Source organism: Spea bombifrons, chromosome 2 (assembly GCF_027358695.1).
Source record: "Spea bombifrons isolate aSpeBom1 chromosome 2, aSpeBom1.2.pri, whole genome shotgun sequence".
In the NCBI taxonomy this organism is placed as follows: domain Eukaryota; kingdom Metazoa; phylum Chordata; class Amphibia; order Anura; family Pelobatidae; genus Spea; species Spea bombifrons.
Genome location: NC_071088.1, coordinates 30,484,559 through 30,498,200, shown reverse-complemented (window position 1 = coordinate 30,498,200; position 13,642 = coordinate 30,484,559). Strand labels below are relative to the sequence as shown.

At 38.9% G+C, this 13,642-nt stretch overlaps 2 protein-coding genes across 3 annotated transcripts in view; both read left to right on the top strand.

Moving 5' to 3' along the window:
• Positions 1-13,642, top strand: part of ZBED1 (zinc finger BED-type containing 1) — a 234,612-nt gene that overhangs the window by 175,225 nt on the left and 45,745 nt on the right. The gene's annotated exons all lie outside the window — the stretch shown is intronic.
• LOC128473625 (acetylserotonin O-methyltransferase-like) lies at positions 4,485-13,093 on the top strand. Its single transcript, XM_053455876.1, has 8 exons — positions 4,485-4,553; positions 6,616-6,790; positions 7,372-7,501; positions 10,276-10,344; positions 10,738-10,859; positions 11,891-12,031; positions 12,434-12,556; positions 12,882-13,093. The coding sequence occupies exons 1-8, from the start codon at positions 4,485-4,487 to the stop codon at positions 13,091-13,093; spliced, it is 1,041 nt and encodes a 346-aa protein (XP_053311851.1).

Sequence of the window (13,642 nt, the reverse complement as noted above, 5' to 3'; positions counted from 1 at the left end):
CTAAGAAGTGTGTAAACATAATCATTGCAATATCATGTTTGACCAAGTCACACATAATTTAATAAACTTTGAATTCTACCTTTACCAGTGTCTTTTCCTTTTGTTGACGCACCACTAACATTCTGGTTTATATTCATTGTACCAGGTTTTGATGTTACCGCATGTGAATTGTAAGCGTATTGAATAATTTAATTTAATTGTGATAGCTGTGATTTACTTGTTGGTTGTATTTAACTTCTTAAGTTCTGCATCGGGTCAGTTGAATTATGTCGTAATCTTTTTCTTACTAAGGTTCGGCTACAAAACATACTGCTTCTAATAGAAACACTGCACTTTCCTTACCAAGTGTGCGGTTGCTGGCACTTTAAGGCTGGTGGTAGCCTAATGATATAAGGGCAGTTAATTGCTGGATATGACACACTGCAACTATGTCCATGCAATGTGCGGTCATAACGGCCCATGGTCGCACACTACAGCACCCAACAGCACCCAAACCAGATTGGGTTATGTGGAGCCATGCATTTGCCAGGTGTCCCTGGGCCATCAGAGAACTCCCCGTCACTTCTCCATCATCCCTGGAACCCTGGCATAGGTCGTTGACCCTTCAGGACTTGGAGGCAATACCATTGCGTAGAGTTGAAGGCTAGGAAAATGGAGCTCTAGGTAGATCTAGGGTCGCTATGCATGGCGACCACCGTTGAAAAAAACTCTTAACCTTACTTTCCTTGTGTAGAATGGATTCAATCCAATCCATTTGGACCAAAAAAAATTGTACTCGGGATTTGACCATTTCTAAAGAGGGTGGTTGAGGAGATATCCATTGGGATAGAATGGCTCGTTTACCTACAGCTGAAAGGATGCCAAGAAAGGGCCCGGCTCAGAAAGCTCCACGACGTAGACTTTGCAGAAACAATCCGAAGACTGCCCATTCCGCTGTCAATTTTTGGAATTTTTAAATAAACTTTTTATTTGTTTATTCATATTATTTATTTCGATGTATTCATTCTGGATAATGTGCTCAACTACCTGTAAGCGCATTGGATTTTAATTTTACCATTTTACTTTAGATACTGCGCCATTGTTTCTCTCATTCTGCTGCTCTTTTAGAATCTATGGAATTGCGAGGAGTCTGGTTAGAACAGTGTTTCTGTCGTGACATATACCGTATTTGCTCGATTATAAGACGAGGTTTTTTTCAGAGCAAATGCTCTGAAAAATACCCCTCGTCTTCTAATCGGGGTCGTCTTCTAATCAGACCTCAAATAGAGGTCTGATTAGGAGACTAAGATCCAGATCCCCCGCACCGCTGCAGGGGACCTGGATCCTCCTGTCTCCCCCCCCCCCATACACACACTTACCGGTGCTTCGTGCTGTATTGCCGGGGCAGCGATCCGCGCAGCCGGAAGCAGGTGGAGTTGGCAGCGGGGGTTTGTCTGCGTCCGTCGCGTATACCTTCCCCCGGCTGTCAGAGATCAGAGTTCCCCTGACAGCCGGGGAAGGTATTCGAGACGGACGCAGACAAACCCCCGCTGCCAACTCCACCTCCTTCCGGCTGCAGCAGAAGGAGACGTTAACCCGCTGCCCCGGCAAAACAGCATGAAATTGGAAGCACCGGTAAGTGTGTGTGTTAGTGTGTTAGTGTGTTAAATGGGGGCATAGGGCATTTCTGGAATGCCTTATACCCCTATTTGCCACTCTGGCACTTAGGGGGTTAAAAAGCATATTATGGGGCAGAGTGGCATATAGGGAGGTATAACGCATTTCACCTCCCTATTTCACTCTGCCCCATAATATGCCTTTTAACCCCCTAAATGCCAGAGTGGCATATAGGAGTATAAGGCATTTCTAAGGGGGGTAAAAATGCCTTTTAACTCCCTTAATGCCACTCTGCCTCCTGGAATGCCTTATACCTCCCTATATGCCACTCTGCCCCATAATATGCATTTTAACCCCCTAAATGCCAGAATGGGATATAGGGGTATAAGGCATTTCTGGAGGCAGAGTGGCACATAGGGGGTCAAAAGGCATACCATGGGGCACAGTGGCATATAGAGGGTTAAAAGGCATATCATGGCCATATTGGTGTGGCAAGCCTGGGGGCAGATCTGCGTTACTGGGGGACAGGTTGGAAAATACAAGGAAATAAAAATAAAAAAAATATTTTTCTCAATCATAGCTTTTATTAAAAAAATAGTTTACATAAATTAACATTTACTGGTAAAACTTTTTTCCTTTAGGGTCGTCTTATATTCAGGCTTTTTCTTTTTTTCCTAAGTTAATATTCAGATTTTGGGGGATCGTCTTATAATCAGGGTCGTCTTATAATCGAGCACATACGGTATGTACAATTTTTTTTTTTCATAATATTGGCTACACTATTGTATTTTTTCCCCTATAATACGACATAATGCGCCCCTACATGGATTTCTATATCTGGAACCAACATCCGGAAAGTATTTTCTAGGGTTGCGGCTGTAAAGTAGGGGAACTATTTTACGAATTTTTTTTTCTTCATTTTTGGTTTATATCTCACTTTCACCAACCAGCACATGATCAGAAGATATGAATAGCAGTCTCTGCTATAAAAGTTTATTATTTGTTTTGTTCCGGATGATGTAGGACATAATGTTACTACAATATCACATGATACCGAATGTATCACAAGTTCCAGTATAAACATTACAATGCCATGTTAAGGGAGGGAAAAGTCTTGAAAATTAACACATTCAAAACAACTTTCAAACAAAGCACATTTATTAATAAGTTTAAAACATGGCCTTTCTAGAGGCATACATTGGATTTTAAAAGCTTTTAATGACTGTTTTAAGTGCAACTATTTATTTGGTATGAATGATGTCACTGAATGATGACCCTGACCATGTTCAAAAATACAGGACAGACAATGCACACAGGAAACACAGTAACCAGTAGCAACAGGGTCATAGCACCCAAATTAATGCTAACATCCATAACATCTTTCTTTCCCCGTGATTTGTGATCAAATCAGTATAACCCCTTTCCATGATACTGGAATCTGTCCATGAGATAATAGTGCTTGGCACATTACTTGGGCTAATGGGCTTTATGAATCTGGCTGCTCAGCCACATGTAAAGCCACCCATTTATAGCAGTAAAGAGTTTCCTCAATGTCCACAAGACACTAACATGGTGCAACCTTTTGCAAATATGTTCCATCTCTTAAGCTGCCTTTTTCTGTCTCCTGGGAGTGGTTTCATGCAGACGTGTTCACGAATTTACAGCTCAGGCAGATCCCTGGCAGAGATGTCAAGGTGTAACATGACTCTCATGACTCTCAGTTGGCATGTCTCTCCAATGCAAGATGACCTTCCATGGGTCCTTACCATTATTCACCTTTGCCGTTAGCTTGTGGATGTTGTGGATATGAAGTTGCACGCTCAAACTCCTAGTCAGTAGCAAATCTTCTACACTGAATGTTAGCGAACTTGGGCCTATTATTAATGATAACACAATCCAGCTAGTCATGAGGTGCAAACTGCACTTTCCACCGATTAAGTATGGCTTCAGCTGAAGTCTGTGAGCAGATACATTGCCCAAAAGTCTGAGGCGGCCTGGTTAACAGAGCTGATACCGGGCAGAAGTGAACGAAGAAAGAAAACAGAAGAAAGAAGACAGATGAACAAGAAGGGGCAAGAGAAGAAGCGGAGCTGTGGGAGAAGAGACAAGGACATGTAAGTGGGGGAGGTAGGGAACCATTGAGGTAGAGTATGAGATTGTCAGGTACCTGACTCTCAATAGCGTAGCACCCCCATGGTGCCCACTAGGAGGGGACGGCAAGAGGTCACATTGTGGGTTGCCGGTCCTCCTCGTGGCAGCGTTTGCCTTTATCCTCTCGCAGGGAGCTGGAGGCAGTAGTGACGGAGAGTCGAGGCTACTACACACCCTTCGTGTTCCCTTTTTTTCTCAACAGAGCTAGCGGGGGGCGGGCTATGGAGGAAGTACCTGAGAGCCCTATAAAAGTCAGGAGAGAGAGAGAGAGAGAGAGAGAGAGAAGGTACTGTGTTAAAACTTGTTTTGGATTTTTGTTTTGTGTAAATGGGAACTGGAGCAGTTGACCAGTATGCTAGAGAGGAAAATGTTTATCTAAATGTTTAGAGAGGAAAAGTTAATCTCCAAACTAGTGTATAAATTGATTTTTTTGCTTTATTTGTTGCCTGATTTACTGCACCTTGTATACTTTACACAGTAAGAACTTATCTGGATGTTAAGGCGTATAAGTTATAGCTTTATTACTGTACTACAAAAATTACAATAGCATTGATATTAATATTTAGCATTTGTATTGTATTTTTGTTATGTTTCTTACATTTTGTGCAGAATAGATGCAATATTCTATTTTCCCAGTAATATTTACTATGCTACTTTGCTCATCTATTTAAGATGCCTAATAATAATTAATAATAATAATTACTTCAGCATTGGTCGGGTCAAGCAAAGGACTGAACATGGACACCAGTGATCACAAAAAGGTCATAATTTTAAAAGAATATGCCCACGCTTTCGTTACGTCAAAGGTATGGATAATACATTTCAAAAGTACTGATTATACAAAGTGCCTCAAAGTAAAAACAGAAACATTTACAATATTTAAATTTATGTAACCAATGTAAAATTGTTAATGTCAATCACTTCTATTTCATTACTTTATCTACAGTGGCAAGAAGTGCACCCTTACACCAGGAATTAGCTGGTTTTCTGCATTAATGATTCATAAAGTGTAATCTGACATCTAAATCACAAGTTTAACCCCGGTCGGTTCAGCGATTATTCTCCTTTCCTGTGAATAGTGTACCTATGTAAGCTATATAATGTTTTTTCAAGGAGAGATAGAGCTTTCTTTTGATACCATAGTTGGATGATTAGCTGAAAATGTAGAATGAGAAATTTAGTAAAAACTAGCGAAAATTAGAAAAAAACACCAATTTTGTAAAAAAAATTTCCTTCTAAATCCTCACAAAATTAGGTAAAGTGGGAGGTTCCATGATTTAAAGGTCTGTGCGAGCGACTTTATTGGTCACCGGCAGGGAGCTCCTCTGGCCTCAACCCATGAATGAGCTCCCTGCCTGGCTAGACCCTCCTCCAGGAGTTAAAGGTCCGTACGAGCGACTCTATTGGTTGCAGGCGACCAATAGAGCTGCTCACACCAACATTTAACTCCTGACGCCGAAACTTGGCCTGGGGAGAGAACTGGAGTTAAAGGTCCATAAGAGCGACTCTATTGGTCGCCAGCAGGGTCCTCCTCTAGCATCAACCAATTGGTTGATGCCAGAGGAGGCCCCTGTCGGCGACCAATGAAGTCGCTCGCACGGACCTTTTTTTTCTTTTCGTGATCCTACGGATTTCCACTCCCGTTAACCCCTGCGATGCTGCGTTGACAAGGTAAGCTAGAGGGGGAGATTGCCGTTTTGCGTTTTGCCGCCACCAGGTTCGTTTCTTTGGTATTCCAGCTGAACAACGAAAACACACCCTTCGTGTTCCTTTTCATGTTCACCCGAATACGAATGCACAAGTCTAGTTATTAGTTAGTATTATAAGTGTTTGTTTATTATTGTGTCTTGGACAAAGATCATATAATATTTGACACATTTGTATATATATATATATATATATATATATATATATATATATATATATATATACATGCTATCAGTTCCAAATGGTCCACTTACTTTTTTCTCCTACTGTATAACTGTGTGTCATGAGATAATATTGTAATAAATAAACTTGAAGTTCTAATCAAGAATATTATCCTACCTTAACTCATGCATTAGTCAAATTATTATTTTATCAGCATAATTAGGGAGTCTCTGTCACACACACACACACACAGAGACTCAGGCAGTCTCTGTCACACACACACAGAAACTCAGGTAGTCTCTGTCACAAACACAGACTCAGGCAGTCTCTGTCACACACACACACAGAGACTCAGGCAGTCTCTGTCACACACATACAGAAACTCAGGCAGTCTCTGTCACACACACACAGAGACTCAGGCAATCTGTCACACACACACACAGAGAGTCAGGCAGTCTCTGTCACAAACACAGACTCAGGCAGTCTCTGTCACACACAGAGAGACTCAGGCAGGGGATTATAATTGGGACTCCATTTATATGAATGAATAAGCATATTCTCTGGATTTGTATTCTGCACTGATTTGATTTTATATTAGCCCACTAATCTATGATTATCTAAACTGATGTGTACTTTTAGACAAACGCTATTAAGTGATCTACAGTGAGATCAAGTGGTTGGTTTGCTAGTAAAACAGCATGTATTTGGAATTATAACATTACTGGTGCCTCCACAATTAAAATGACCTCCCCCATAAAATGTAATGTGAAAAAATAATCAGTTAAAAACATATATATTTAACTATGTATTGATTAATGTTGCATGATTATAGAATTTAACCTTTTACCTGTGCCTAAATATAATATATTATATTGTACACTGTCACCTACCTTAAAAAAAAATTATACATAGATTTAGGTAGTTAGAAGTTTAAGGTGCTTATATGGTTGTAATTTATCAATCATTGTATATTACGTTTAATCTTTATTTTTTTTACAGGTTATGTTTGCTGCCTGTGATTTGAAACTTTTTGATGTTTTGGCTGAGTCTGAGCAGCCTCTGTCAGCAGCAGCCATAGCGGAGCGTTTACAAACAAGCAGCAGAGGAACGGAGTGCTTACTCAATGCCTGTGTAGGATTACAACTAATAGATGTGGATACCATAAATGGAGAAGGTCACCAAATTATATTTATCAGTCATTATTACCGGTAGCATTGTTGTAACCTGATAAAACCTTTAATTTTTTAAAATATCTATAGGGTAGTAAAATAACATTTAGGTAACAAAAAGAGTGCTGTTGTGATGCAATTGACACATTGACAAAATGAATAAAGCACCAATGTAGCAATAAAAAATAGTTAAAAGTTTGGTCCATTTAATCTGCTCCTTTTTTCCATGCTTTAAAAAGTGACCGCATTCTTATTTAAAGATTATGTGCAGATGGCACATAAATTGAAAAAGCTCACTAATTTAGATCACTTTGTTGTGCTACAATTCAATTTTGGTAATTCTATGGGAGGTAATCTACCATGGAAGTAAGAAGACCTCTGTTTCCATCCACAAAGATCACCAGTTAGTGTTTTGCAAGCAGCATACATTTATGATTAATATAAAAGGTGTTACGCTTCCTTGCAAAAATGCATGAAGAGGAACATCCACACGTTAGAAAGCATCAGGAACCATTTAAGAATTATAGTAATATTTAAATGGGGACTTCTATTCCATATCTTATATCTCTGCTGGTCTAACTTACAGTGCTTTACAAGAACACCGAACTTGCACAAAGTTACCTTACAACCATGAGTTCTAAGTCCCTTTGTAATACAATCAAATTTTTCTCCAATGAAGTTTATCCAGCAGCCAGCCATCTTATAGATGCCATCAGGTAAGAAACGTACCTGTAAATTAATATTCTGAATAAACATTGCTTTTTACATAGTATTATATTGTGGTGTATGGTCATACTTCTGTTAAAAAAAATCTAGAGTCTGCAGGGTAAATACAGAGGACCACCAGATTTATAGTGGAGATATAAAGTTGCATAAGCTTTCAGGGCCTCAATGGTCTCTTCTTAAGAATCCCCCTATGTATTTGTGCTGTTTCCCAATCATCAGCTCTTAGGTTTGCAGGAAGTGTGTTCAGCTTTAAATGTGATGTCTGTTCCCACTTGCAAAGGTTTTAAGTACCCCCTAACAAAACATGTTCTATTAAAAAAGTTACACTTTACATTTGGTTTTTGCTCTTTCTTTGGGAGTACAATACCCTTTAACAAGCCATAGATGTCACAATAGATTTTGTTTTTGAAAAAAAAAACTCCTTGCTGGGGGGTGGCATGGGCGTAAGAACCCCTAAAAATCTGGGGGGTGTAGCATTTTCCCCAATCAGATACCCCACTTTCTCCTCATCTCTTTTTTTGCAAACACGTACAATAATATATAACCTGAAACACTAGTAAAAATAATGTACGTTTAATACATTAAATATAGGAAAAAAACAGCTAATCTGTGTAACAAAAACATTTTTTTAAATATTGAAAAATTGGACCCTGGGCACGCATTTCCTTTGGCCGCGCTCCACGCTCCCTAGCATGCAATCACTCCCTCTGCTGCCAAACCAAAAAAAAATATATGCCACACTGACTGCAGATTAGGGGAAGACTGTGAGAGTCAGTGCAGCCTTCCCTCCTTCTGACTCTACCATGACATTGAGAGGTCCTCTCCCCTGTAATCATCATCAGTCCCTTTGTCCCCTCATTCAGGTATGGATCAAATAAAGACATGGAAACAGCACTGCAGGTATAGATCAACTGAATAAGACATACAAACCCTGTATTTGCAGGTATATATAAATAATGTATTGGAAACATAGCATAGCAGACACCGATCAACAGAATAACACACAAACCCAGCTTTGCAGGTATAGATCAATTGGAATTCACATAAAAACTCAACATTAAAGGTATAGATAAAACCCCCTAAATTACATGCATAGATCACAGGTTGCATACCCCAAAGCCAGCCCTGGTGTCAACACTGCCCACATAGAACCTGATCAGCACCCAGATTACACAAACAGATTACAGTCCCATAAACTCCCTGCTTGAGCCATCTTTGACTTTCCCTAAATCGCATCCATGATACACATATCCATTAATGCATTCTCACAAATAATTCAAGCAAGTCATCCACACATTAATTCATTCTCTTACTCATTCACACAACTCATCCATATATTAATTCATTCATGCTCACTCTTTATTTCAATATTCTTTTCTACCCCTTCTCCGCCTTCTCACACTATCTTACCTCTCTCCCCCCTTCTCACACTATCTTACCCCTCTCCCTACCCCCCCTTCTCACTATCTACCCTCTCCCGACCTCCCTTTGTAGTTCACTTACCATGCTGAAGTCCTGTGGTGGAAGCGCAAGGCCTCTGTCTTACTGCTGAATGCCGGCATATGGCGTCATATTCCAGCTATCAGTGTGAAGCGCCGGCACGAGACAGACACCTCAGGCTCCCACCACTGCAGTCAGGACAGCGCTGAGGCAGGTGGCGGCAGGGAGCAGAGGAGAAAACGACCGCTTGGCGCCCCTCTCTCTCCTCCGCCTGGGTGCTGTATGGCAGATCTGTCCCCCCCCAGTTCCTATGCCCATGGGGGAAGATATATCGTTTCAGTCAAGGATATGCAAACTGACTTATAACTTGCATGCACTCATCTGTAACTTGCAAAATTTAAAGCCACGGGTACTTGCAAACAACTTACAGATCAGTGAATTTAACTCACATGTCCTCATCTGAAACTGGCAGTATTTAATATTGCATGCAAGGCGGCACTTTTTTTTTTCAAGCAGAGGAAAGAGAGAGGGGTGATGAGTGGTTTTCGCTTATCAAGTTGTCAGTACCCGCTTGGCGCCCCTCTCTCTCCTCTGCGTGCCCTCTAGCTCTGTCTCGGTGCCGGCTTGTAATGCTGAGCGCCGGAATATGACGTAATTTCCTGCGCTCTCCAGTAAAGCAGCACGCACCGTGGCAGAGCAGGGAGACTCGTCGCAGGACTGCTGAAAGGTAAGTGAAGTACAAAGGGAGGGGAGTAGGGTGGGAGGGAGAAGAAGGGTAGATAATGACCCCTGGCATCGGCAGGGGTGGAGGCATTTTAAACTTTGCCCCAGGCGGCATCATGTCTTGGGCTGGCCCTAATTGCATGCCCTGGAGGGCTAGCACTCAAGGTCATGCAACTATAATAAAGTTTCCACATAAAAAACAAATGTGTTAGTCATATGCCTGATTTTTTATTTGTATTATTAGTTGAGCCGCCTCAGACAGCAAAATAAACAGACACGTGAAAATGTTCTCATAGGTTGTACATATCAAAGGACAATTTCACAACGGTTGAGATGCCACGTTTGCGATAAAATTCTAATATTTTGTAATAAATTAGAATATGTTTGTAGTATCAAAAAGTCCACTATATCAACTATTTTAAGATATAGAAAATGTCCATTAAAGATATTTTTTGGGTAATGCATCAAATAAATCACCCAAAAGATATCTTGGTACTGATTTCCACTATTTCTTACAAATGGTTATGTGTGCATATAAGCACATACCTGTATATACATTTGAATGTAAAAGACATACATTTTATTTATTTATTTATTGAAGGCTGGGAAATCCAGTGTGCCATGAAGAATCCGGAGTTCCACCAAACGAGTTTTTCAAAGATATATACAGGTTATTTCTATAAATATACTTACGCCTAACATGGGCCAGCTGAGAATATTACTTGTATAACATAACTAGATAATAAATTTCAGTATTGACTAAGAAATAAAGTACAATTTCATCCTTTAAAAAAAAAATGTGTGCTTCCCTGATGGTGCAGTGTTATTAAATAGCAGTAAACCTAAAACAATTCTGTTGTATCTCCTTAAAATTGCACTCTCTAAGAGCTAAAAATGACAATGTTTCCTTGGAAATTAACTTTACATAATGATTAGTTGATAATAGCAAAATGTATTATATGTCAATTTATAGAAGTAACAATTCAGTGAATACCCCTAAGGTTTTTTTTCAATATATGCTGCAATAGCAAGTATAAATGTAAGTATATTATTCTTTTACTAGGTCAGAAGACAAAATGATGGTATTTATGAAATATATGGATTCATCATGGACTTCTTTTGCCAAGAAAGAAGTTGTTTCTGCTTTTGATCTTTCCTCCTTCAAGACTATTTGTGACTTGGGAGGTAATTATATCACTTTTTAGCAAGGTTAAATCTGAAAACATAGATAATGCATATTAAAATAAAAAGATTAAAAAGTACTTACAACAAATAGCTAATAATTCAAATGTTTTAAGTCATATATGTAGATTAAATGCATCACATATCTGACCCTTGGGCATTTAACTTAGTAGAGGGCTGGCAAGAGGGGGGATAGCTCCTTTTGATGTTCTGTTTTGAAGATAGTGGAAGGACACTACCACTATTTTTGTCTTTTTTTCAGCATCAATGTGCCCAGAATTAAAAGGACTTTAAAACTGCATTTGCGCCATGACTTTGTCCTTTACATGCGCTTTCTAATTTTTTTTGTTTAATGTGTATTGAGCAGGACTAGGTGATATGTATGCAGCAATATCTGTATTTGGACAGCTGGCCCATTCAGCTGGGCTTGCCTTTTAGGCAGAAGGTTGCCAGTTCTTCCATGCAGTTACTTATTTTTAAGCCTTTCCTATCTTTCTCATATTTATATTTCTCTCCCCATCTCTCAGTCTTGAATTAAAGAGCAACTGCTTATCACAGTGGTGCAATGCATCGCTAGCAAAAAAAAAAAAACATGTGCCCTCTGACATCATATACCAACAATCTGTCTCAGACCTGGAAATGCCAACAAACCTAATAGAAAGTTATGTGCCAGCAACTAATGCCTACATTTGTCCATAAAGGATTTAATTACCTAAGTACCAAAAAAAAAGCATGCATATAAGGAAGAGACTAGGCAGCTTTTTTCTTTTTGTATTTTCAAGAAGGTGAGAAGGAAAGAGACATATGTGGGGTATCTGGAACATGAAAAGGAAAGTTAAAGACTGATATACAGAAATTAAGAGGGTTTGCAGAAGTAGGTTTTAGAGCTCTTACATTCCTTTAAAAACCACTAAATGAGTTGTTGTTGTACATATAGTTTATATTTATTATAATATTTATTTTACACAGATTTTTATAGTTTCCTTCAAATGAAGAACACTTTGCTTAAGTGACATTTATGTATTTTTTGACAGGTTGTTCAGGAACTCTGGCCAAATATTGTGCATCTTTGTTTCCATCATCCACAATCATTCTTTATGATCTACCTGAGATAATTCAAGCGGCCAAGGAACATTTTGTTTCACCAGAGGATAATCGCATTATTCTACAGCAAGGTATATTTTTAAACAGCTGCAGCATACTTGAAGTTACTTTAGTGTAACGTTAACCAGACATCATGGCTACAAATGTAAAAATAAACAAATAATATAAAAATTTTGTAAGATGAAAGAAAATGAAATATTTTCCAGTGCTTTGCCATAGGTGAGATTTCAAAAATTAAAACCGAATAATTTACAAAAAAAGTTAATTGCAAAATTGTAAAGGTGAATTTAATAAATGAACACAAGTTGACAAAAAGTAGAAAACTAACTAAAATTTAAGATTAAGGGAGATACCCAACGTTCATTCTCCTGAATGTTCGTGAATAGGCAACCCATAGTGTCTCATCTTGGAGGAGCCAGGTTACTTTTAGTTCAGCGTCTTCAAGTGATGTGATCCTCTTTTTTTTCTACTAGGTAACTTCTTTTCGGACTCTCTTCCCAATGCTGACCTTTTCATCCTGTCTCGTATCCTATTTGATTGGGATGAGGACACATGTTTGAAACTACTCCACAAAATGTACATGGCTTGTAATCCAGGTAAAATAAAATAAAAATAAAAACTTGCCCACTCCTTAGTAGTGTACCATTTGAACAAAACATTCTTTTTTTAATTCTGGAGTATTCTATATTAACTGTTTTACACACCCTAACTCTGTTGCCTCTGTCATGCACCACAACTTTCTCCTCATGTACTCAAAATAGTTTTACCATCTTGAACAAAGTTATGCGCACATACCAAACTCAACCAAAATGATGCAAATTTATAATTTATAAGTTAATTGATCATTTATAAGACATTTAATCCTTAAGAGAAATGTATATCTACAGAATGTACTTATTGGATCATATTTCACCGTAACAGGAGGTGGGGTGCTTGTAATTGAAACTATATTAAATGAACACAGACGTGGACCACTGCTGACTCACATGGAAAGTGTTCCAATTTTACTGCTTACTGAAGGAAAAGTACGAACTGCTTCTGAATACAAAGGGATGCTTGAAACTGTTGGATTTAAAGATATTAAATGCAGTATCAAAGGAAATCTATTCGAAGGCATCCTTGCCAGAAAGTGAAAGTTGGTAACACTATTTTCTCCAGAAAGATAATAAAGAGAATGTATAATTAAAATAACAATAGTTATTGAACGGTACTTTACTCATCAAACCAAAAGACTATAGGATAGTCACCATTTCGAACCACTTCTGCAATATGAACAGCCAACCCTGACATGTTAACCCTGCAAGAATGGCTGAGCTGAATTTATGTAACCATACCTGGTTAAGATCTCTTCTTTCAAATTTTGCCTGCAGCTTCCAGAAATTGGAGCTTTACTGGGCCTCTGCCAGAGGCAGAACTGGAAACCACAGGGTGCGAAAATTGCCCATGGGACTCCCCAACTTCAACGGCTGGCCTATGCCATCATTGCCCCCAAACAACTTGGCCCCCCCTTCCAACATACAGTACACTTTGACACAATAAATGTAAACACACACAAATGACATACAGTTCTATTCACTAACACATACATACACATCTGTGCTTACACACCCAATTACACATCTGTGCTCACACACACAATTACACATCCATGCTCACATACATACATATATACGAACACATAT